General features: G+C 40.5%; 2 protein-coding genes across 4 annotated transcripts in view; one reads left to right on the top strand and one right to left on the bottom strand.

Annotated features, from left to right (window-relative positions):
- Window positions 1-24,986, bottom strand: part of ten1 (TEN1 subunit of CST complex) — a 29,634-nt gene that overhangs the window by 2,309 nt on the left and 2,339 nt on the right. The window lies entirely within an intron of this gene.
- Window positions 631-23,732, top strand: acox1 (acyl-CoA oxidase 1, palmitoyl). 3 transcript variants are annotated; one of them, XM_037765692.1, is made up of 14 exons: window positions 631-878; window positions 3,927-4,086; window positions 7,368-7,528; window positions 11,748-11,855; window positions 11,981-12,100; window positions 12,227-12,342; window positions 13,439-13,608; window positions 14,902-15,064; window positions 16,363-16,553; window positions 18,059-18,238; window positions 19,744-19,849; window positions 20,140-20,283; window positions 20,710-20,916; window positions 22,874-23,732. In XM_037765692.1, the coding sequence occupies exons 1-14, from the start codon at window positions 770-772 to the stop codon at window positions 22,922-22,924; spliced, it is 1,986 nt and encodes a 661-aa protein (XP_037621620.1). In that variant the 5' UTR covers window positions 631-769; the 3' UTR covers window positions 22,925-23,732. The 3 variants fall into 3 exon arrangements, with proteins under 3 accessions (XP_037621620.1, XP_037621619.1, XP_037621618.1); XM_037765691.1 differs by lacking the exon at window positions 7,368-7,528 and adding an exon at window positions 6,315-6,475 and having other exon boundaries at window positions 632-878; XM_037765690.1 differs by lacking the exon at window positions 7,368-7,528 and adding an exon at window positions 10,018-10,178 and having other exon boundaries at window positions 633-878.

The raw sequence follows: 24,986 nt of genomic DNA on the forward strand, positions 1-24,986 counted from the left end.
TCACTTCTGCCTTCTATAATTCAGCCAAATTTAGCTTTAGCTGTTTTGACCTATGATTAGTATGTGTGCACATATATCACTTAAATTATTCAATATAATTATAATAAACCCTATAATCTCCAGAATACCATAATTTGACATGCTGCTTCGTTTCCGACTTTCACTCATCTTGTCTGCTATTTGCGCACTGCACTCTTCTCTCTTTCTCTCCTCCTCTTCCTCCTGCTCTGTACCTGTAGACTGTCAGCGCGCCATGCACCCCCGCCACTCGCTGCTTGATGGTATGATCCTCGTCTGTCATTACCTGATTGGTCGCACGGACGTCATTAACACAACATTCAGTCACAGTCAGTGCATGGAGTGCCCGTGTTGAGGAGAAGAAAGTTTCCAAACGAGCCTCCATACTGTTTCTGGTTTAAAAGCTGGGAGCAGCAGCCAATGGAGGGAAAGCCTTCGTCCAATCAGGTGGGGACAGCCTTGTGTCTAGTGACAGCCCACCAAGCGTCCAATGTTGGGAAGCATCGCGGCCCCTCGCGATAAAAAACGCCCCTGTGGACATGTACCATTATCGTTCACTTAAAAGAGCCGGCTCTTTGAACCTGCTCGTTCTTGACCGACACATCACTACTTCCAGCAAGTCTCTGCGCCTGCGCCAGGAGGAGGAGGCCGTGACAGGAGACCCTTCAAGTTGAGGTTACAGGAGGTTATACAACACAACTCTCATTGTACTTTTGCGTTATAAGTGTTGTTTTCAGTCGGATACAGAACCATGAATCCCGATATTATGAAAGAGCGGCAAAACGCCAGTTTTAACGTCGAGAAACTGACCAACATTCTGGACGGAGGCCCTGAAAAGACCAGAAGAAGGAGAGAAATAGGTGAGTTTGAAATGTCCTATAATGTTATTAGGAGTTATTGTGCTCGTTACCGCCGACACCGACAACTTCATATAATGATGATAGTGATGATATGAAAACAGCAGTGTTGTGGCGAAAAGGGAGCGAATGTTTGCTTGTAGTTTTCCTGTCGACAGCAACAAGGTAATATTCTGTTTGTCCTGAATTGAAGCAACATTTTACGTTATTTAGAAACATATCTCAACCTAAATCTATTTAAGATGATATTTCTTAAGTTAGGTATGTTAGGGTGACTTGGTGAGCTCCACAGGTTAATTCGGCGTCCGTTTCATGTGTCAAACATCTTTACAGTAACGTGTACAGTAGTGTCCATTGATGCAAGTTAACAGGTAACCTGGCTAACGGTTACCAACGGTTACCAAGGGTTACCAACGGTTACCAACGGTTACCAAGGGTTACCAACGGTTACCAACGTGTACCAAGTGTTACCAACAGTTACCAACGTGTACCAAGGTTTACCAACGGTTACCAACGTTTAAGATAAGATAAGATATTTCTTTATTGGTCCCACAGTGGGGAAGTTTGCAGTGTACAGCAGCAAAGGGGATAGTGCAAAAAACAAGATGCATCAGCTAACAGTAAAAAAAAAAGAGCTAAACAAAGTGTGACAAAATATGAACCATTTAAATAGAAGGAAGTATAAAAATGAGAGCAGTATATACAGTATTGACAATAAACAGACTATTCACAAAATTGCACAAGTGATTTTACCAACGTTACCAATGTTCACCAACGGTTACCAATATTCACCAACGGTTACCAATGTTCACCAACGGTTACCAACGTTTACCAACATTTACCAACGGTTGTGCAACTGAATTTCATGCTGTGCTACTTTATTGACATTGACAAAACACAGCGTTCTAGGTAGCAAAGAACAACATACTGTGTGTTTGATTCAATGTGGACGGAATATAAATGCAGGTCATGTCAAATCATGGTAATATATGTATATATAGCTATGTAAAGAGGTAGATTTTTGAATGTGGACCCAAGTGTGTCAGTATGTGTATACACATTTAAAAATGTACGGTGCCATTATTGTGGCAAACCTCCTATTTGCACATGTGTGTGTGGAGAGTTGTGTAACTGTATCTCAATCCATGTGTAATGAGTAATCAGATTTGTAAATGTGTAGACTTAATGTGTAAATGTGTAGGGGAGAGTGGGGTAAGATGAGCCAATTTTTACTTATGCTGTCCTCGAGGTTAGGAAAAATGAGACAGAAGCAGAATGAAAACTTGAACCTTAAATTCAGGATCTCTCCTATCAAATGAAATGATCAGCATGCATCCATCACAAAGCTGTCTGGAAAAAATGACCTTCCCAAAAAAAGTGCTCCTGTGGCTCAACTTGCCCCAGGTAAGGGGTAAGTTGAGCCATCGTGGGGTAAACTGAACATCTGAGTTTTTAAGTTTAAACCTCAGCATAAGTGTGTTAACAAACAGTTTCACAGTTATGAACTTGTGAGAACAAACCACCTGTGAGTTTCAAGACCATTGAACAATCAAAATATCATTCAATATTCGACAATATTCCAATCGTCAAGGTTGCAGTGAAATATGAACTGTTGCTCCCTCCTTGCAGTTCCTCCAGCCTTTTGAGGTTGAGGTAGCTCCTTCAGCACATCACCCAGTGGAAAAGATGCCTCATCCTTTTCCTTGAATACAAAGGTGGGCTTCTCACGTCAAGTGTTCCCCCGGATTCTTCTGAGAAATCTTGCACTCACTTTGTTGCCCTCCAGGCTCTCAACCAAGCCAATGTAATGGTAGCTTCTGCCTTTGGATACAAAGTTTACTATGACAAAGTCACCAACTGACAGATCTGAGATGTCTGATTCACTTCTCTCATCATTAGAACTCTCATGCTCAGAAGTGTCATCAAATGGGATGGCATCACACTCTCCTCAGAACTGCTGTACACTGTGATTTTCGTCTTGGTCTTTGGTTTGACCTAGGCCTACCTGCTAAACCCTGCTCTTTCCAGTTGTTGGGGACAGGAAGGTTGTTCTTTCTGCCAATTCCAATGCCAGTTCACAGCATTTCTTTGGAGTAAGGCTGTGGAACTGTTCAGCTAGCTTCTTGATATGGTCTGCAAGCTCCTTCTCTACCTCCTCTGTGAGGACCCTCTTTGCCTCTGCTGTTCCACTATAACCAACTGTTTTAACTTCCTTTATCTCCCTCTTCTATAAAGGTTAACACATAAAAAAATCAAACCACGTTGTGTAACACTCAACAGTAATACCATTTTATACATCAGAGAATTAATTTGGTTAATTTATGGTGGGGTAAGTTGAGCCAATGGCTCAGAATAATAAAATCATTACACATGAATACAATTGGACTCATTGGATCCACAAGAGTCTCAGCTTTCCAGTGATACCCAATTTATGTAATTCTAAGACTGTTTATGGACCACAGTATGCAGAACTATTCAAATACACCATTATAGAATAGGTGAAAATAACACATTTGTACTGCATGCAAAAGAATGCATGGTTTTTGCCCAAAACTGCATGGGATTATCATAAAGTGGGCATATCTGTAAAGGGGAGACTCGTGGGTACCCATAGAACTCATTTTCATTCACATATCTTAAGGTCAGAGGTCAAGGCCCATAGGATTTTTAAGAGGTTAGTTAAAAATCAATGCAGCATTTTGGAGAATCGATTCAGTAGCACACAACATTATATCGTGATACTCATGCGTATCTATATTTTCTTACATCCCTATAAGTGTGTAGACAAAACTGTAAATGCGTACATATATACTTGATCATGCATGGATGTACTGTATTTGTGTAGTAATCTTGTCCTTGTAGACCTCAGTTCTAAGTTCAAGCACCAAATCTTGATACACACTCACAAATCTTCATCAATCATTTTCACACGTGGGTACACATTCACAGATTTTAACTAGACTTTTGGAAATGTCCTCTTTGTCTGTACAATATATGTGCTTTGTTGACTAAAAGATACTTTCCTGATTTAATATCCACCTTCTACTGTAGAGTCACTGGTTGTCAGCGACCCGGACTTTAAGGAGGAGGACCCAAACTTCCTGTCCCGCAGTGAGCGCTATGACCAGGCTGTTAGAAAAAGTGCCCAGATGATCCTGAAGCTCAGAGAGTATGGCATTGCAGACCCAGATGAGATCTACTGCTATAAGAAGTATGTGGTAAACGAGTCGACATGTGAGGCCAACAGTCAGCTGGCTTACATACTGTACTGTAGATCAAGATAGGTCTATGTGATTGCAAGGCTGAGGGAGAACAGCCCACACACAGCTGCTAGGGGAGGTGAACACAAAAAGCCTACACAAAAAGGGGATTATGTCCTTTGAAGTGCTCAAAAAACAGATCTCATGTATTGAAATTTGTGGCTCTGGCTTATTGATTTGGAAATGAGAACTGTACATCATGATACCTCAAAATGAGAATTTTGGCACAAGGAGATAGTAATACTAATAGTGCCCTATTATCACTAAAATCATGTTTAGAAAGCAATGTAAGGCACTTAACAGTCCAGTCCAGTTTGTTCTCATAAACATTAGGGCTGGGATGATTCACCTATCTCCCGATTCAATACTATCACGATACTTGGGTGCTGATTCAATATGTATTGCGATTTTTAAGTATTGCGATTCGATATTACAATTTATTGCGATTTCTGTTAACTTTTTTAACACTAGACCATGGGGAAAAAGTTAAATCATACACTTCTATGGACCTTTACTTTGGAAAATATCTAAATTAATACAGTAAAAATGTTTGATTTTCAGCATGTATGTAGTCAGAGATGTCATAAAGTCAAATATATCAGTCATTGATGTCAGGCATTATTTATTACATTTTTTCCAGCAACCCAAAAATCAAAGAATAAAGACATTCCCTCACAAATTAGTGGTATTTTCTTTTTAATTTTTAAGGGACATGTAATGTTTTATACTTCCGGTTAATATAATCCAATCAACCTTATTTCCATATATGTATTTTGTATATACAGTTCCCTTTGCTAACACCTTATTCTGAAAACCAGACGTAGTCACACACGTATACTTCCGCTAACTTCACCAAGTGCGTCGCTAGCTCTCTCATCAGCTCCGTTCTCTTTATACATCCATGTTCAGCTCCACCGGGCCGTTTGAATGCATTCAATATAAATGTCAGTATATGGGTGCTCTACAGTTGTAGCGTCGGCCGATTCTAGCTCTGCTTTTCCTGGCAATGTGTGAAACCCAAAGTGTTTCCATACTTTACTGTATGTGTAGTGTTTACCACTTTGGATTTAACATGTGAGGGTTCAAGTCGTATCCACGCGGACCATCCGCAGTTTTTTACTTTTTTGTTTCGGCTTGCTGCGGTTTGTTTTGTTGACAGAGTTGGAAAGTGACATTATGTTACTCTGACTACAACAATAAAAGCGGTAACTTCCTTCAACCTCCGCATAGACTCAAATGAAGCAAATATATTGATTCTGGCATTAAAAAATCTATTTCAAAATCGTAAAAAAAAATCATGATACATAGGTGAATTGATTTTTTTCCCACCCCTAATAAACATGGAGGTAACAGTGGTGAAGTGACTCTGGCACACAAGGAGTGCAGAGTCAGAAATAAGAAATATTACTGTGTACTGTCAGTCATTTACAATTCAAATTTAATAGAGGGAAGTAAAACAAACACAATATATACTTATGTAAATACACTTAGTTTTATACTTACTGACTATATGTTTTTAATATAGAGCAAACTATTATGACCTCTGTCAGATACTGTCACTATCAGGTGTTTGCAATTTGTAAATTACACAATGTACGTGGTTGACATGTTACACAATGTACAATGGCTCTACCACACCCTGACCGTACTTTATGACAGCAACCAAATAATATACCTAAATATAACTCACATAAATGCAGTCGGAGCAAAGTTCAACATGAGATTAAAACTGGGTTTTTCAAAATCATTATTTTAATTGAGGCAGCATGTAAAAAGGATAGATGTGGATCCCATTAATACCTCTTATACTGTCAGTCAAAGTTGTAATTTGACTGTTTTGCAGAAAGAAGCCCCAAAAGGCATTGTTTAATGAGAAAAATATGCGCCACTTTATCCAGTCCTAATGATGAGGTTACCTCAACCGGAGACTTTTTATTTTATCTGAAGTCTTAATTACTTGTTCAAACACTGAATTTGACTGAAAAACTTTTCAAATGACAGAGCAGCATGTCCAAACAAGTAAATAAATTGTATGTGTGAGATGAACTTGAACCTCAGCCATAAAAATCATAGTCTGTCAGTGCTACCATAGCAAAGTGAGTCAGCGAATACATCAGAACCTTTGAGTAACAGCAAGTCTGAACTTAAGTTGTGTATCCTATACCTTCCCTTCACCCAGTTTGGTGAAAGGCAACTTCCAAGAGGCTATGGGGCTTCACTTTGTCATGTTCCTCCCGACCCTGTACAACCAGTGTGACCCTCAGCAGTCCAAGAAATGGTTACCTCTGGCAGAGTCCTTCCAAGCCATGGGCACATATGCCCAAACTGAGATGGGTCACGGTCAGTCCTGGACTTAGCCATAAACTTATTTACTTGCTTGTTGGTGAAGGCCCTCAGACACAATTGTCATTCGTTTTTTTTTTTTTTATGATAAGTTCCAGTAGCTGTTCTGGTGATTTCTTGTACGTGTTTGACAGATCCAAATCATGTAAAAATTGCAAAAGTAGTTGCATGCGTGTCCTGACAATTGTGTTTTCACGTTACATTTGTTCTAACAAGAGATGCTGACTTATGGCTTGTTGAGTATGTGTACTGTAGCTGCATTACTAACAGCGCTCCACTAGTGGTTGTCCCTTACACCTTCAGGGTTAGTAGTATCTTAAAATAAGATATATTAGTTTTGTCTTGTCTTTTCCAAAACGTATTCCCATTTACTTTAGGTAGTTCTACTGCTTTCCTACTCACAACTCTCTCATTCCAAATTCATATCATGATAATGCACTTGAGTTTACTTTATGGCAGTAATCAAATAATATACCTGGATTGTTGGTTAACTGATAAACTATGTTATAACTATGTGCCTGTAAACAAAATTACATTACCAATGTTTGTTTCAAATACCATGATGTGTCATGATGTAGCTTGGGCACTATGATATGAGCACAGCCATTACAAATGGTGGACCATTTTAACATTTTTATTGCACCAATTCCACTGCCATCCTGTAACTGTATCAAACAACTAAACAAATGGATGGTTTAGAAATTTCCGGTGGAAACTGTGTTATATAAATTGTAGCTTTGCCAACAGTCGGTGTAGCTGTGTGTGGCCACGAGGTAAATCAGTGACAACAGTCAAAGTCCAACATGAGATTAAGTCAGCAAATACATCAGAACCTTTGAGAGTAACAGAAAGTCTGAACTTGTGTGTCCTATACCTTTCCTTCACCCAGTTTGGCTAAAGGCAGCTACCACGAGGCCATGGGGATACACTTTTCTATGTTCCTCCCGACCCTGTACAACCAGTGTGACCCTCAACAGTCCAAGAAATGGTTACCTCTGGTAGACTCCGCCCAAGTCTTGGGCACATATGCCCAAACCGAGCTGGGTCACGGTCAGTCCTGGACTTAGCCCTAACCTTATCTACTTGCTTGTTGTTGAAGGCCCTCAGACACAACTTCATCGTGCTGTTATAAAATAGCACAAATTGGCATTTGTGTTTTTGACTGTGAATTCTTGTACATGTTTGACAGATCCAAATCATGTAGAAAATTAAAAAGTAGTTGCATTGTTACATTTGTTCTAGCACAAGAAGGTCAGGGCTCTACAATAAGGATTGCCCACAAGTAAAATGCCACATCGGGCTAGTAAATCTAGCAACTCTTTTGCCTGATCGGGCAAATGGTAAAAAAAGAATTAAACACATTTCTCAAGAGCTGATGATGGAAGCAGCTAAGGAGTGAGCCATCTCGCTTCCTTGTCATCTCTGTTGAAAGATTCACATGCGCAGTACCGATCGGGCACTCGCGAGAAAATGCCGGCAGGTAAAGGCAAAGTTCATGAGCTGAAGCGCAAGCGAGTATTTCAGTTATCCTGGAAACAGGAGTTTAGTTGGGTGGCGTTAGGGAGAATGTGGGCAAAACTCCAGATTCTTAAATAATTATTAAACATGACAATTAACTTTAGTCTTTGTTGTTATTTGATAACCACTAAAATAATTAATAATTAATTAATCAAAATTGACTTTGTCAAGTAGATTTCTGACCCACCTGCCTGACCGGGCAAGTGAAAAAAAACATTAATGTTGAACACTGATGGTGACTTATGGCTAGTTAAGTGCGTGTACTGTAGCTGCATTTCAAACGTCGCTCCGCTAGTGGTTGTCTCTTACACCTTCAGGGTTAGTAGTATCTTAAAATATAATATATTAGTTTTGTCTCGTCTTTTCCAAAACGTATTCCCATTTACATTCGGTAGTTCTACTGCTTTTCTTCTGAGAACTCTCTCAATGCAGCTTTATGTCATGATAAGGCACTTATTGAGTGCATTTTGATTACTATGTCTTGATTACTTATCATCTCTTTTGCTAATAATTAACTCATTTTGCAATGAATTCTAATCAGTGATTTAGTCTTAATGACTGGGTCTGTCTTCGGTTTGGCTGTTGACATCTTGAGTGGCCAGAAATGGTGAAGAAGTTGTTCTGGCATGTGTATTAGTAGGTAGTGTAGACTGGAGACTGAATCTGGTCTGAACATCTTTTATATCTTTTTGCATTCTATTTTGGGTTGTCCATCCATTGGTACCATTCTCCTGATGTGTTTGGTGGTCAAAGGTCAAGGTCACTGTGACCTTACAAAACAAGTTTTTGGGCATAATAATTATGACAATTTCACACAAATGTCTAACAGGATAACATATTGAAGTAATGACATTTTGGACAGACATGGATGTAAACTGCAACTTGACTGGTTGGAGGAGACATACAACCGCAAGGCGGATAATTCTAGTTTGTCCTTTTCATGCATCCTCACATCAAAAGCGAGAGAAGCTACTTTATATGCTGCACAAATATGTGGTCTGGGATCCCATAATGAGGCTGAGTTCAAGCTTCTGAATGTGTCTTTGTAATCTGAGAGAATGTAGGCCAAGCCAGCTATTGTTTGTTGCCCTGCTGTAACAAAGTCAAGTGGATGTTGTTATGAATTAGTATTTCATCTTTGCAATCCTACACTGAAAGTTAAGAATCGATGGCCCCATCTTTAATAAACATTTTGTTCACCTGTGCTTTGGAAGATTACAACACTGGGCCAAATCCAGTGCATCCAGAGTGTCCTTATGTTGTGACCTAATGTGTGCCCTTGGCCACGTTTCTAGGGCTACAACTAACGATTGTTTTCTTCATCAATTAGTCTGCTGGTTGTGTCTTTATCAATCATTTGGTCAGTAAAACATCATAAAACACTCAAAATGTGCCTACAATATCCTAGATCTATCTAATGAAGAACAAGAAGTTTACATTTGATCACTAAGTGTAAAGAAGAGGCAGCTAAATCAGGAGTTTGTTTGACTCAGAACCTTTATGCTTTGATTTGATCAGCTTATGGTCAGAAACAGTGAACACGGGCAGGCAGAACCTAAACTGAGAACTGGCTAAAAGACTAAAGTGCTGTACATAACTGAGGCATTCAAACTCACATGTGGCGGGGGAACTTTATTGATGCAGCTCCTAAAGACAGATATAAAATGAGTGGAGTTTCAAGCCAAATTATGAGCTTACAATCAAACCAATATGCATGATATGCTCACAAGCTGTTTAAATTTGTCTCTCACTTCTGCCTTCACTTCTTTCTTGCACAACATCTGTCCTTATCCCTTCCCTCGCTTCTTCTTCATTTGAACCATATCAATTCATACCCATAATCTCTCCTGTGGAGTTTTGAAAATACTTTATCCAACATTCTCTCCTCATTCATCTGCCATTACATGGTTAAAATCTTCTATATTGCTGTCCTCAAAAATTCCCTAAGCATCTCCCTCCTTGCCCTTTCCGCATCACCACCTGCTTCTCTTTTCCGTTTGCCCATGCCCTGCGCGGCCTAGCTGTGTGCACCCAGACAGGCCAGAGCCCTTGGATCTCCATCTGGGGATGTTCCTGCCCACACTGCTCAACCAGGCCACCCCAGAGCAAATGGACCGTTTCTTCATGCCCGCCTGGAACCTAGAGATCATCGGCACCTACGCTCAGACTGAGATGGGCCACGGTAAAATGCAGTCCAAAATGTCAGACCTAATCAGGCCTGAGATTTTGGACTACTGGGATTATTTGGTTTATCATTGCCTATAGACCCCAAAATTGTGTAGTAATGATATTGCAAAAACAGACCGGTGCTACATTTTAAGACTGTGATAGGTCTGATGCTTTAGTTAAAACTAATGTTGATCTAATAGGCACTAATATGTACTCGTACTAAACTACCATTAATAATTGTCTGAGAACGTTTATTGTTTGTCTGCAGGTGTTTTTAAACATCCTTTCCGCCATATTTTGCTTTTGTGTAGGATACAAGTAAATTCAGTCAAGTAGGGAAAGCTACACGAGTGGGCAGACACACAAACAAATCCCAAGTTTAACTTAATTTTCTAAACTGCTAAAAGGTAGGGATCGGATTGGTAGTGCTGAAAATCTAGCAAGAGTACACTAGATTTTAAAAATGATCCAACCGAAAAACCCAGCCCAGTGTTGCCAACTCTTTTTTAATGACAGTAGCAACACTAACTCCAAATGTCCCTAAATCTAGAGAGAAAATCACCAAGTCTGCAACACCGACAGCCCGTCCCCTCAGGCCTCCCTCCAAAGCCACTCCCCCACTATTATCATTATGAACATAAACAAAGAACGTGGCTATTCTTGGTGCTCACAGCTGTCCGGTGATGCACAATGAGAGCACGGGCAGAGTGCAAGTAGACAGACAGGTAGCCCGTCCAATCATTACATTCATCCCAAATTAAATGGTTGGACGGGTTTATTACAGTCCTGCGACAGCCAGAGATACCGGATTTTTCCCTTTTTTTGTCAGAGCACTTGATTCATTGATTGCTGTCGGGATGTAATGATGAATTTCAACAAATACAACAAACATTTTTTTTTGAACAGCACTACCAACCCGTCCTTTAACACGATGACGAGCGCAACCAAAATTAGATCAAATATTTGATAATTGTTAATCATATTTTCAACCCGTCTGACCGCTTGTGTCAGTTGACCCACTGGACATCTATAAAGATTATCAAAAGTTTATACAAAATTAGAGTTCCCTTTGAATTGCATGCCCTAACCTCTGGAATAGAGTCTGTCACTAGGTGTTGTCTCCCTGACCACCAGCCTGCATCAGATAGTCCTCTTAGACAAACTAACTCTCTTGCTCTCTTGTCAACCCTTTATATGTATTATTGACAGAACTGTTTCCTTTACTAACTTTCTTAGATGACATAGATACAGCATGAATTTAATTATCTTAAGATATGATATGTTTTTAGATCTGTCAAACACCTACAAAGTGCACTGCTTTGCTCCTGTATGTTTTTCATTGAAAAGAGTTCAGATACCTGTTAATGCATATTTCAAATTGTCGAGGGCTGAACATGTTTTCTATCCATTATGATATTTGATGTTTTGAGTTATCTTTTTTTTGCTTTTATTGTTGAAGTTTTATTTTGTTCTGTATGATTTAATCTACAGTCTGTTCATGTCTCTTCAATTCATTTTTTGCGTTTCAACCTTGTACTCTGTATGTGTGTGTTTGGTGGGCTTTGATATGTTGTCTCTCCAGGCACACACCTCAGGGGGCTGGAGACCACAGCCACATATGACCCAGCCACGCAGGAGTTTGTCATGAACAGTCCCACAATCAGCTCCATCAAATGGTGGCCTGGAGGACGTAAGTACAAGAGTTATTTTGCAGCCTGGAATTGGCATAGTATAATAATTCCTCTAAGCATAACTAATATGTTTTGTTTTCCTCAAGATGTTACACTACTTTTAACCCTCTCACTCTCTTTCTAGTTGGAAAGACCTCAAACCATGCCATAGTTCTGGCCCAGCTTTACACTCAAGGAAACTGCCACGGTCTGCATGCTTTCATCACACAAATCCGCGACATGACCACACACGTACCCCTGCCAGGTAACCATCGTCTGTGATGTCTCTCTGGATGTGGTGTTTGTGGTAAAGTCAGTCCTCATTTACCTTCCCGTCTCTGCCTCCCCTTTTTTTTCGATCTGTGTCTTTTTTCTCTGTCTCTCTCTTTAGGTATTGTGGTTGGAGATATCGGCCCCAAGTTTGGCTTTAATGAAGTTGACAACGGCTTCCTGAAACTAGAGAACGTACGAATCCCACGGGATAACATGCTGATGAAATACGCCAAGGTAATGTGACATTATTTGAGTTGATGATTTCCCTGAGTTCAAATGGGTTTAAGTTGAATAGTGTAATTGCACATGTGCCGACACCAGAGGGCTATTGGTGGTTTTCACCGCTGGTCTGTTTACCATTAGAGGGTGTAAACTCATGCTGCAATAGTTGCATGACGCAATAGTTAAAGTTGTTTATTTTTTTGTTGAAACTTTTTTAGAGATGTTGATTCAACTTTGTGGTTATTTTATAGGATGTCATTTGTGGAGCTGTTGGACTGTAGTGAATTATACAGAGAGATGTTTCTTTTATTTACCCTACCCCCATTGATATAAATGGAGTGGCCAAAACAATAGAGCTCTGATGAAGACACAGTAGGGTTGAAATTGTGTGTTCCAATACCCATACCACCATACTATTTGGTAAGCTAGAAAAAGATTTGGGATGTCCTACTGCATCTGGTCTAATTTTGCAGTATGCCAGCCAGCGCGCTTTTCAGGCTTTTCTGACCCACAATCCTCTGCACAGCAGATATATGATCAAGAGGGTGAAAGTTCAAGGCACAATGTTATGACGTAAGTAGTATGTCCCAATTGTATGCATACTGCATGCAACAGCACGTACTTTGTAAGGGAAGCTGCAGTACGTACTGTAGTGCGATTTTGAACGCAGCCATAGTCTGTTGCACTTTGCACAATTAAAGGCTGCAAATGAATCAGTGTGCTCCAGGTTCTTTTTCGCCTCGTAAGTTTGCTGTCCTCGAACTGAGGAGCACCTGATTCAGCTGCATATTGCTGGAAGATGGGTGGAGAGCCTGTTTCAAATAGAAACAGCGGTCAATAAAAACAATTATACAGCACCACAAATATTCTCCAAAATGACCACAGAAGTTGAATCCACGTCTCTCTTTTAAACAGCTTCAACAGGAACTGAACATTACAACCTTCATGAAGGTAGCATTTATTTCAGGACTGCTGTATTATACTGCATTACTTCTATCTACTGTAGGTGTGTGTAATAATAAACTGAGTTTATACAGTATATTGAATTGAGAGTGTGACTTTTGCTCCGGAAGCATCTGCAGCTAGAATGACTCTGTCTCTCCACTAGGTGGAGCCAGATGGAACCTATGTGAAGCCACCAAGTGCCAAGCTGACCTACGGCACCATGGTGTTCATCCGCTCCATGATCGTAGGCGAGTCATCTCGGGCCCTCTCCAAATCCTGCATCATCGCCATCCGCTACAGTGCTGTTCGACACCAGTCTGAAATCCGCAAGGGGTCAGTCAATACTAATGAATGCATAAAGGCACTTCAGCAAACAGCTGCACAAATATTGCACAACTCATAGAAGTTACAAGAAAAAACAAACCCATGCTTAAAGGAATAGTTCGGGTTTCTTGAAGTGGGGTTGTATGAGTTACTTATCCATAGTCAGTGTATTACCTAACTAAAGTAGATGACAGTCAGCACGCCCTCAGTTTGGAGAAACAGACAAGAGTTACGACAAGGGAAGCAAAGCAATGTACTGCTGTGGACGGGGCCGGCAGCAAAACGTAATTTAGCCACCTGAAAGAAAGGCTCATCTAAAAAAATCTATGTCAGATAATTGTAATCATTTGAGAAATGCAGCTGTTTTATGCTTGCATACACTTTAATATTTCTTTACATTTGCTGCAAATACATGTATGGTGGGTTCAATGAAAAAACAAGAAAAATTACAAGAAAAAAAAAAAATCAATATCACTTTAAGTGTACGCTCATGAGGGGTGGAAGTAACAAAAATTAAATGATAAAAATGGAGGTGATGAAAATGCATGTGAATTGAAAAATGGAGCCGTAAAAATGGATGTGAAAGGAAATCTTTTTTGATGAATTATCAAGTGGTTTGATTAATTTATAGCTGATTTGACTAAAACAGTCGTGATAAATTGCTATTCATCATTTAAGGAAAGTGGCCTCAAGGGGCGAACCGCACTCTTGACTTAGTGCAGACATTTGTGGTTTTTGTTGACATTTTGGGCGGTAGTAACAAAAATTGCGTGCTGTAAACGATAAATGTCAGTTGGGTATTGTGTTTATCAAATCAATTTACAATTTATCACTATTTTTCAATACACATGTATTTTCATCACTTCCATTATTAATCCGTAAGCATTTTCCTTAAATGATAAATGGCAATTTTGTGTTGTGAATGATGAATGTAAGATGGGGAAAATTATGAAACATGGCTCTGTGTTCATCATTTCACGACTGTTTTAGTCTAATCGGCTTTAAGTGAATCAAATCACTTCATAAATTTATCACTCCATTTTTCAATTCACATCCATTTTTACAGCTCCACTTTCATTTTACATGCATTTTCATCACCTCCATTTATATCAATTCATTTTTTTTAATATTGTCAGTGCTTTACCTCGCCATCAGACAGCCCTTTCTGATGGGAAACTAACGTAATGTAAAAAGTTACTTTTAAAAGTAACGTTACCCAACACTGATCCTCATGTATTCAAGGGAAGTACAACCTTGACATGAGATAGAGAAAACTACAATCTGTGTGTTTGTGTCCCTCAGAGAGCCAGAGCCTCAGATCATGGATTACCAGACGCAGCAGTACAAGCTGTTCCCTCTGCTGGCTACGGCCTATGCTTTCCATTTTGTCGGCCAGTATATGAGACAGACCTACCACCGCATCAGTGGAGACATCAACGAGGGGGACTTCAGTCAACTGCCTGAGGTACTGACTGGACGTGCACATGTAGGGTGTGATCGAGGTTTAATGATGACAGAGGATGATGCGTATTGACTGACTGGGCTGTAGATTAGTCTCAGTCTTTCCAGTTGTATGTGTGGTGAGTGTGTGGAACAAGCAAAAGCCAGTTTAGTGATTTAGACTCTAGATAAGTTTGTTTACTGACACCACGTCAGTATGAAAGCAGACGCAGCTTGCAAGTTCCTCAAATCAAGTACTATATTTATTCTGCTATATATTCCTCTGTCTGTGTGGCTGGTTACACTCTCTTTATTACCTTCAATTGCTAGCACCATTTTATTGTGGTAATTAAGAGCTGCAACTTCTAATTAATTTACAATCAGTTTTAATGTCTCATAATAATTAGGGCTGTCAATGTTAACGCAAATTTGTTTTAATTCTATTAATTTCTTTAACGCAATAACACAATCAATCTTTTGGAGGTTGTAGCGGTCTCAGTTTTAAAGCTAGAGTGATGATACTGGAATCATATGAAACTAGAAAAACCTGAGGAATCCATTGGTACCAACCATGTTATACTAGCTTCTTGCTAAATTTTAGCGAGGAAAAACTGTCATGGCCATTTTCAGGGGGTCCCTTGACCTGAAAATGGGTTCTATGGGTACCCACGAGTCTCCCCTTTACAGACATGCCAACTTTATGATAATCACATGCAGTTTTGGGGCAAGTCATAGTCAAGTCAGCACACTGACAGCTGTTGTTGCCTGTTGGGCTTCAGTTTGCCATGTTATGATTGAGCATATTTTTTATGCTAAATGCAGTACCTGTGAGGGTTTCTGGACAATATTTGTCATTGTTTTGTGTTGTTAATTGATTTCCAGTAATAAATACATTTGCATAAAGCATTATTTTTGCCCACTCCAATGTTGATAAGAGTATTAAATACATGACAAATCTCCCTTTTAGGTACATTTTGAACAGATAAAAAATGTGTGATTAATTTGCGATTAATCCCGATTAACCATGGACAACGATGGACAGCCCTAATAATAATACATAAAAACTTTAAATATTAGCAGATTACATACTAAATCCCATAGCCAGCACTGGCTGTTTCTCATATTATAGACCATCCATAGCAAATTCTAGTGCATACATTAATGTAAATTTATGTGAGCTGTTGTTTACATCATTCAATATTTTGTTTTCAATATTCTGGGTCATATTTATTTATTTGATTTAAAATATATATATATATAATTGTCACCTAGTGTTTAAGCTTGCATGAAGCTATTTTCACCTCATTGCCCTCCAATCTACAGCTACATGCCACGTCAGCGGGTCTGAAGGCTTTTACCACGTGGGCAGCCAACTCTGGCATCGAGGTGTGCCGCATGTCATGCGGTGGCCACGGCTACTCTCGCAGCAGCGCCTTGCCGGACATCTACGTCGACTTCACCCCTACATGCACCTACGAAGGGGAGAACACGGTCATGATGCTGCAGACTGCAAGGTAACTCGTCATACAGAATCTTGTGACCACAAATGTGACACCTCACTAGGACCAAGTTCACAGCCTGACAAAGTTGTCCACCCAGTTCTGACGCAAACACACTCTAGAAATGACTTGTAGTTTGTTACTCTTGTGCTCATACAGTAGGAGTGATGTTATCACTTTACTTTGTTTTTACTTAAAAGTTATATAAAACATATAGTAAGATTTGCTAATTAATAAATTGCACAGTTTAGTACAAGTACTCAAACAGCAGTGCTCACACAGAAGTACACATTTGGCTTTTTCATTTTTGTCACACACTTTAATAGAATGAGAGCGAGACACAAACAAATACAGACACATATAGACATTAACTTACGCCCTCTCAGCAGCCCTATCATACCACAAAACTCCTCCCACGTCAAAAACAACACACAGGTGACATTTCATATCCTGTGATGGCTGTTATGGTTTTATATCACCAGTACTATAAAGGTCAGCTGTGCAGTTTAGAAAAGCTGTGATATTTTTGCCTTTTGAAGGGATATTGTTTCCATGGCAAAGATGTGCAAACAGTTACTGAAATGTTCAATTACACAATGAGTTCATAACTGATCATTAAAGGAACAGTGTGTAACATTTCAGGGGATCTATTAGCAGAAATGGAATATAATAGTCATAACTAGGTTTTCATTAGTGTATAATCACCTGAAACTAAGAATCGTGTTTTCATTAAGAATGAGCCCTTCATATCTACAAAGGGAGCGGGTCCTCTTCACGAAGTCTGCTGTGTTGCTCTGTCAAGTTTCTACAGTAGCCCAGAATGGACAAACCAAACTCTGGCTCTAGAGAGAGCCTCTCACGTTTTTACGTTACCTGAAGGCCACCGTAGTTCTCCAACGCGCTTCTGAAACTGCTTGCTTTCTTCAAGTCCCTTTCTTTTCTCATGGACTGATTCGTTTAAGCTGAACAGATCAGAGTGGTTTCCCTCACCGACGGGCTCCGCCGCTGATTCAATATGCTGAATCAGTCAAAAAACCTCAGACACGGGCTGACCAGAGCCGACGCTGCAGGACACACCACAAAAAGTAGGCCGAAGGACGCTCACTGAGGGCCCAAAACTGTCCGATGACCAACCGACGGCTTGGTGTGTCAGGGCCTTTAGTAAGGGAGGAGTGAACGGAGGAGTGAACGGAGGGATATTCAGTTTGTTGCAATCTGCAACCACACCACCAGATGTTGCCAAATCCTACACACTGTATCTTTAAGTACACACACAAAGGCCAAAGGTGTTGTGAATAAGAACGAATGAAGAGGTTTATATACGAAACCAGGGTTGGTTTTGGTGTTTGTATAATGATGAGATACTAGATTTATTTTTAACAGCACCACAAGAAATACTGCATTTGGGTACGGCTGAGTTCCGTGACTGAACACAAATAGGTCACTAGGAGTTTGCTTGCGCACCCATGTTTAATTGTTTAAACCTCACCTGTGTGCCTCCTCAACTTTTGTCTCTGCAGATACCTGGTGAAGTGCTACCGTCAGGCTAAGGCAGGACAGCAGCTGAGCGGCATTGTGTCATATCTGAATGAAGCAAAGCATCTGAGGGTCCAGCCCCAGCCCGTCGCTGCCAGACCAACCGTGGTCGACATAAACGACCTGGCTACCCTGGTGGAGGTCTACAAACAACGAGCTGCCATGTAAGAGACGAGAGCAGTAGAGAAAATGATGTAGTTGCTCGAGCTAGACTGTGTTTTCATTTCTGGTTTAGTTTGTTAATGCTTTTTACCATTTCTCATTCTTTTCCACATTTTCATTGGACACATTTATGTTGTGAAACAGTTGTTTTAACTTTATTTGTTTTAGTAGTAATTATCCTTAGTCAATGTATAGCTTCTTTGACCCTTCCACTCTTGGCTCTCGGTTGCATGTAGATATTGTATTTTGCCTTTCAGTGATGGATATTGGATATGGGCACGTGCTAAATACGCAAATTTAATGTGTCAATTTAAGTGTTTAACAAGTGCTTCAAAAGAGGAGGGAGAGATGTTGACACACCGTCAGCTGCTTCGTCACACAGTTAGATTTTTATCTCAGGTGTTGGGGTTGGCCAGAGCTTCAGTTGTCAACATTATTCACCCTGATAGTCTAATCAGTTCTCTCTGCTGTCAACCATATTTCTGTCTTTCTCCTTTTCACTGTCACTGACATAATATGCTGCCCTGATCACATCTCTGCATACTGTCAGCCTTAGTCACATCTAAATTCATTTGGCAGCCAGTGTCAGCTGTGTGATGAGCACAAACGGCGGCTAAGCCTGTCTGGTGGAGGGAGACAAAATGTGTTCAGAGGGATAAAGGACAGTTGCGTGTTAGTAATCATTTCTTCTGTGTTTATGATAAGGCTCCCTTCAACATATTCCTTCCATTAAAAAAAATATAGATTTGATTGATAGCTAATTTGTGATAACTAGGGCTGTCAATCAATTAAAATATTTAATCACGATTAATCGCATGATTGTTCATAGTTAATCGTGATTAATTGCAAATTAATCATACATTTTTTTATCTGTTAAAAATTTACATTAAAGGGAGTTTTGTCAAGAATTTAATACTCTTATCAACATGGGGGTGGGCAAATATGCTGGCTTTATGCAAACGTGTATATATATATATATACATATATATATATATTATTGTAAATCAATTAACAACACAAAACAATGACAAATATTGTCCAGAAATATACTCAAATCATAACATGGCAAACTCAAGCCCAACAGGCAGCAACAGCTGTCAGTGTGCTGACTTGACTGACTTGCCCAAAACAGCATGGGATTATCATAAATGGCCATGCCAGTTTTTCCTCACCAAAATGTAGTTTAAGTTTTGAGCGTTATTTAACCTCCTTCGCAACAAGCTAGTATGACATGGTTGATACCAATGGATTCCTTAGATTTTCCAGTTTCATATGATGGCAGTCCTTCAGTCTAGCTTTAAAACTGAGCCCGCTACAAGCCCCAAAAGATCGATTGTGTTAATGCGTTAAAGAAATTAGTGGCGTTAAAACATTTTGACAGCCCCAGTGAAAAGACAATCTTATTCCATAAGAGCAGCTCCAGATTTCAGGGGAAAGGCTATGGAGGATATAAAGTGTCTTAATGTTTTTAATTCATTAATTACAGATGATGTGTGTGTGTTTGTAGTCTAGTTGAGCTGGCAGCTAAGAGCATCCAGCAGGAGTTGCAGCGCAGGAAGAGCCAGGAGGACGCCTGGAACAACAGTGCTATTGACCTGGTCAGAGCCTCAGATGTGAGTTCAGTTCTGCGTTTTGTGTGTGTGTGTGTGTGTGATCATGATCATTACATAGTTTAAAGCTTTCCATAGTTTGTGATACACAGATCTGACTTGGACTTATGGGTAAGTGTGGAGATTGATGCTGAGCTCCCGAACCCAATATGTCGTTCTTATGCAGCTTTAAGTCAAACTCAAATCCTGCTCATCATGTTTATCTTATTTCTTCTTTTTCTGTCTCTTTCTTTGTTATTTATTGCCTTTCATTCATTTATTTATCTATCTCCCTGTTTTTTTTTTGTCTCCAGGCCCACTGTCACTATGTTGTCGTGAAGCTCTTTACTGACAGGCTGGGGGAGATCGGTGACACTGCGATACACTCAGTGCTGTCGACCCTGGCTCTGCTCTACGCCCTGCATGGCATCACAAATAACTCTGGAGACTTCCTACAGGTCAGAAAAATCATAACCTAGAGAAACAACATGGTCCACAGTCAGTTGTTCATCTTATTGCAGGTGTTACAGGCATATCGTGCAAAGCTGCTCTAGTTATTTGCATACTCCCTGTGCTGTTGGGACAGTTTTACTGTCTGCTTCCATATGAAGTACCGGCCTCAATTCTTTCTTTGTCTCTGAGCTAACAATATGGGGTCTTTGTGTGCAGGATTTGAATGCCTGTGTGGCTGGTGGGCGGTGGCCTTTTTGCTGATTAATTAAGGCAAATTCGATTTTATCAGTTGAGCTTTTGATTGAAAAATATAAGACTTCATGCTTTGTTTAACAACCCGCTGTCTCTGATCTCTGTTTCCTCACTGTTGGGGCAGCTGAGTAAGGTCCAGCGTCACGTTTTCATCCACATCTCTATCTGTTTTATTCTAGGCTGGATTGCTGAATGTGCCCCAGGTGATGCAGGTTTCTACTCGTATCAAGGAGCTGCTGTCCCAACTGAGGCCCAACGCTGTTGCGCTGGTCGATGCCTTTGACGTCCACGACAGGAAGCTGAATTCGGTCCTGGGACGATATGATGGGAACGTCTACGAGAACATGTTCGAGTGGGCTCGCCGCTCACCTCTAAACGCCACAGAGGTCAGTCGGTGTCAAAGGGGGTGAAATAACAGTACTTTTACGGCACAGGTGGTACTCATAAAAAGTTTTGCTGTTGGGTCAAGCCTTTGGCCGTACAAGCTGAATGTTAGCAACAAGAAAAGGATGCAGGCCTTATCTGAACCCCAGCGAGCTCAGCCTGCTTCCTGCAGTCACTCCACTAGTTCCCCCACGGCGGTGCATGCTCGATTGGGTGGTCGTGTCCGGCCAGGTCTTGTTCTCCTGTCGCCAACCGTGCACTGAGCTTGTTGAAGCTGAACCTAGAGTACTTCAAGGATGAGGGTTATCATTCATTGTCCATCACGGTCTCAATGAAATGCTGCTCTTTCTGTTCATCTGCTGCATGCAAATCTCATGCGTCCATAATATCTACCCTCCTTGGCGTCTGCTCTCAGACAGGCTCATATGAAATAAGACCCGCCCTTTTGATGGTTGGCAGCCGATCAAAAATTCAAGACTTCTTAGCTTCTCAATTTGTGTGTTATATCTGTTGGCGAGAGAAGGGCCTTTCTGTGTGGAGTTTGCATGTTCTCCCCGCGTTCGCGTGGGTTTCCTGCGGGTTCTCTCGTTTCCTCCCACCACCAAAACATGTATCCCCCATCCCCAGGGGGCGTAAAAACCTATGCCAAATCAATGTGCGGATCAATAATCCGCTGTGGCGACCCCTAACGGGAGCAGCTTAAAGACGAACAACAACATCTGTTGGCAAGAGAAGTTTAATATGGCAGGGGCAGTATTGCTTGGAATTTGGACACCATTACTATTTCGGTATAGAATAAAAACATTTTTGCAGTTGCATCTAAATAGATGTGTATAGTGACATGAACAGTAGCCAACAGTGAAAGTCCTTTTTGTAGGACTTTAATGCTTTAAGCTTTTGAGTTAATCTTTAAGTCCAGATAGGCTCAGTTACATAGAGCAGGTTACAGAAGAGGAAGTGACTACAGTAGCTTTTCTTGACTATCTAAAAAGGTACTATTGCATTTGTGCTGTATGGCCAACCACATCAGTGGAAGAAGACTGAGTGAGTGAGATTACATAATCCAACAGAGGTGACGTCATGCGATGCACGCTCGCAAGTGCCTTTATTTTCAGCTCCGCTGTAGGGCTAACAGTGTGCAGCCACACCTAATGTTCGGTTAGAAATGGTGTCCGCTAAACGCTGAACGACCAGTACAGTCCCCACTACAACTCAGACTCCAACACAAACTCCACGCTGAATTTCGTAACTTAACGGCCACAGTTGTCACTGTTAACAAGCAATTTCTGATTCTTACATATAGTCCCTTTAAAGCTTCAGTAGGCAGAATATTTTTGGCATCATTGGGCAAAGATTCCATAATAACCTTTCAGCATATTTTAATTCAAGTGTTCTGAGAGAAAACTAGGCTTTTGCACCTCCTGATGGCTCTGTTTTCAGGCCGACGGGAGACTTTGGCCAATCACTGGTCATTTCAGAGAGAGAGCGTTCCTATTGGCTGTGCTCCAGCTGGTGGGCAGTGCTTGGTATTTCCTCAACTGATCTCAACATGGCTGCCGGGTCACAAACTTTCTCATTTTATAGCTAAACAGTACACTACAAGATGTTTCTGAAAACATTTGAGGCGAGAAATAGGCATTACAGTAACAGAATATTGATTCATATTTGATCAGCGCTGCCTAGTTTGACCGTTTGATCGGAGTTCACAAGTGATTGACTTGTGACTTGTGGCTCTCATAGACGGAAGCTGGACGGCAGACTCCAACTCAGCTCAGATTGGTTGTTTTCCTCCGGTCTGTGAAATCTTGCAGATGCCGTTAGGAGCACCGGAGGACATACGATTTTTTTCAGATTACATGTCTCATGCACTACTGTCAGGATATAGTGACAGTTTCATATTTGCTCCGTTTCTACCCACTGCTGCTTTAACAAACGCTCCATTCCTTCTTCCTTCCACAGGTCCATGAATCCTTCCACAAGTACCTGAAGCCCCTGCGGTCCAAACTGTGAACTGACCCCCCTTGCACCTTGATTCCTGGCTGCGAGCCTTCAACTCTGTGTATACAGGCACAACCTTAACCACATTACCACCACCTTCCCTACTCTACTCTCTCTATATGTGGTCAAGTTGAACACCATAATCAGCCACTCTAAAGGCCATGGTATACTGTAACATGATGGAGCTGTATACATTGTTCTCTTGGGTGATGGGGGATGATGGAGGTGAGCTGTAAGCAGGGCGGACAACCTAAAACAATCTGAAGACGATGCAGCTAATGATTTAAGGAGAATGAAAGCAAAACCAGGAATGAAAATTTGATCTAAAAATCTCTAATGAAATCAAAAAATAGCTTCAAGAATACTGAAAACAATCACGTATTTGCAGTTTTAGATGACCATGTTTTCTCTAGAGAAATTCCATTGTGAAGTGTCTTAGTATTTCATTTTCCCCCCCATCTTTTGTTCACTTTCTGCTGCGTGCCTGATGGCTCCTCTGTGCAAGCCAGCCAAGATAGAAATGCCTAACAAGAACAGAATGTCATTATGAACGTTACATAATGTTAGAGCGTTTTATGTTAGGAACAAACCAACAGCAAAAGCATTTTGGTTGTTTCCCCTGACGACGAGGACCAAGAAAGACACTGTGCTGTCTGTTATAATTGTTATCCACGACCTTTATTAATTGCTTTAGGCATCAAGAAGGAATTATACAAGGTTGATGCAACTTTTCTTCTTCAACCCCCATACCTTCCATACCTGTGAATAATGGTGTAATATGACTGACTTAAAAGACAGCCATAATCTAGTTTGCACTGGATAATCAGCAAATTAGAGCCAACAGAAACATGAAGTGAAGATATAAAAATATTCCCCTGTGAAATACTGTGACATGACGCCATTTTGAACCCGTCAGTAGATAAAACTTCTGCATATGCATCAAGTTCATCTGTGCTTCAGAGCGGTACAATTTTTAATAACTACGCCTTAAAAGTCACTGTTCTACATTGTATGGAACCGTTCCTCTCAGCCTTAAGTTGATAGTTCACCCAAAAGCACTTCAAATCTTCCAGTTGCTGTATTTCAATCACAAAGGTAAAACAATCTGCCTTTACTTTCAGCCCCACCACCTGTCACATCTCTTGCAGTATAATGAATAATATTGTCATACTTTAATGATCCACTTCACAGATACTTGTGTGTAAGTTATATACAGTATACAGTACAGTACTACAGTAAGTGCACTCCATTGATACAAGCTGAGCTCAATAGACCATTTCACAGGTGTAAACACAAGCCAGATGTGTCCCAGTTTATTTCCTGTTGCAGTGGATGTGAACGACATCAGCTGACAGGAAGTAAACATGGATATGTATGTTTGGCGTTCAAGTGGTTAAGTCGTGAGACACCGCTGCTAAGCAACGGCATTATTAACGTTACTGTCGGCGTCTAGAAGCCACAGAGACTAACAATTTAGCAAGCTAGCAAGTGGCTAACATAATGCAGGAAATGCAAAGGCATAATGACATTTTAATCAGACATATTATACAATTACGAACAAAAACAATATAAGACTAAAATTTCAATATATTAACTTATTATGCACCGAAAAATTAACTTCCATGGCCTCTGCCATCTCTGACTTTGTCAACAAACACGTCACAACTCGTGAACTCTGAGCTTTCAGAAACTTTCCACTTCATATGGACTCAACTCGCGAACACGGTAAACATGACCCCATTTGAAGGCACCAAGAGACCCATCAAGAGATAATATATGTGAGACAGTGGAATGATTTACAAAGACTTGAAATGAAGCACTTCAGGGTGGTTTGTTCAGAATTCCTCAATTTCTGAGCTATGGTGGCTCTCTGACAAGCCGTGTGTTCGATCATTAGAATGAACGATGACACTATTCTGTGTTTGTGGAACAGAAAGCTTTTTGCAGATAATGGTGAAGGATGTTTTAATGTGTAAAAAGCACCTGCAAGGACGCGTAGTATGAATTTCTGACAGTTATCGAATGTTTAATGCGGCCACATATTCACTGTATATGGTAATTAGTATTCTCCCTC

Source organism: Sebastes umbrosus, chromosome 3, assembly GCF_015220745.1.
Source record: "Sebastes umbrosus isolate fSebUmb1 chromosome 3, fSebUmb1.pri, whole genome shotgun sequence".
Taxonomy (NCBI): Eukaryota; Metazoa; Chordata; class Actinopteri; order Perciformes; family Sebastidae; genus Sebastes; species Sebastes umbrosus.

Excerpts from the sequence above, each read along its gene's own strand:
- acox1 (XM_037765692.1), top strand. The coding sequence starts at position 770 with ATGAATCCCGATATTATGAAAGAGCGGCAAAACGCCAGTTTTAACGTC. Across the intron at positions 879-3,926 it reads CAGAAGAAGGAGAGAAATAG|AGTCACTGGTTGTCAGCGAC; the intron begins GTGAGTTTGAAA and ends CTTCTACTGTAG. Across the intron at positions 12,343-13,438 it reads TGCTGATGAAATACGCCAAG|GTGGAGCCAGATGGAACCTA; the intron begins GTAATGTGACAT and ends TCTCTCCACTAG.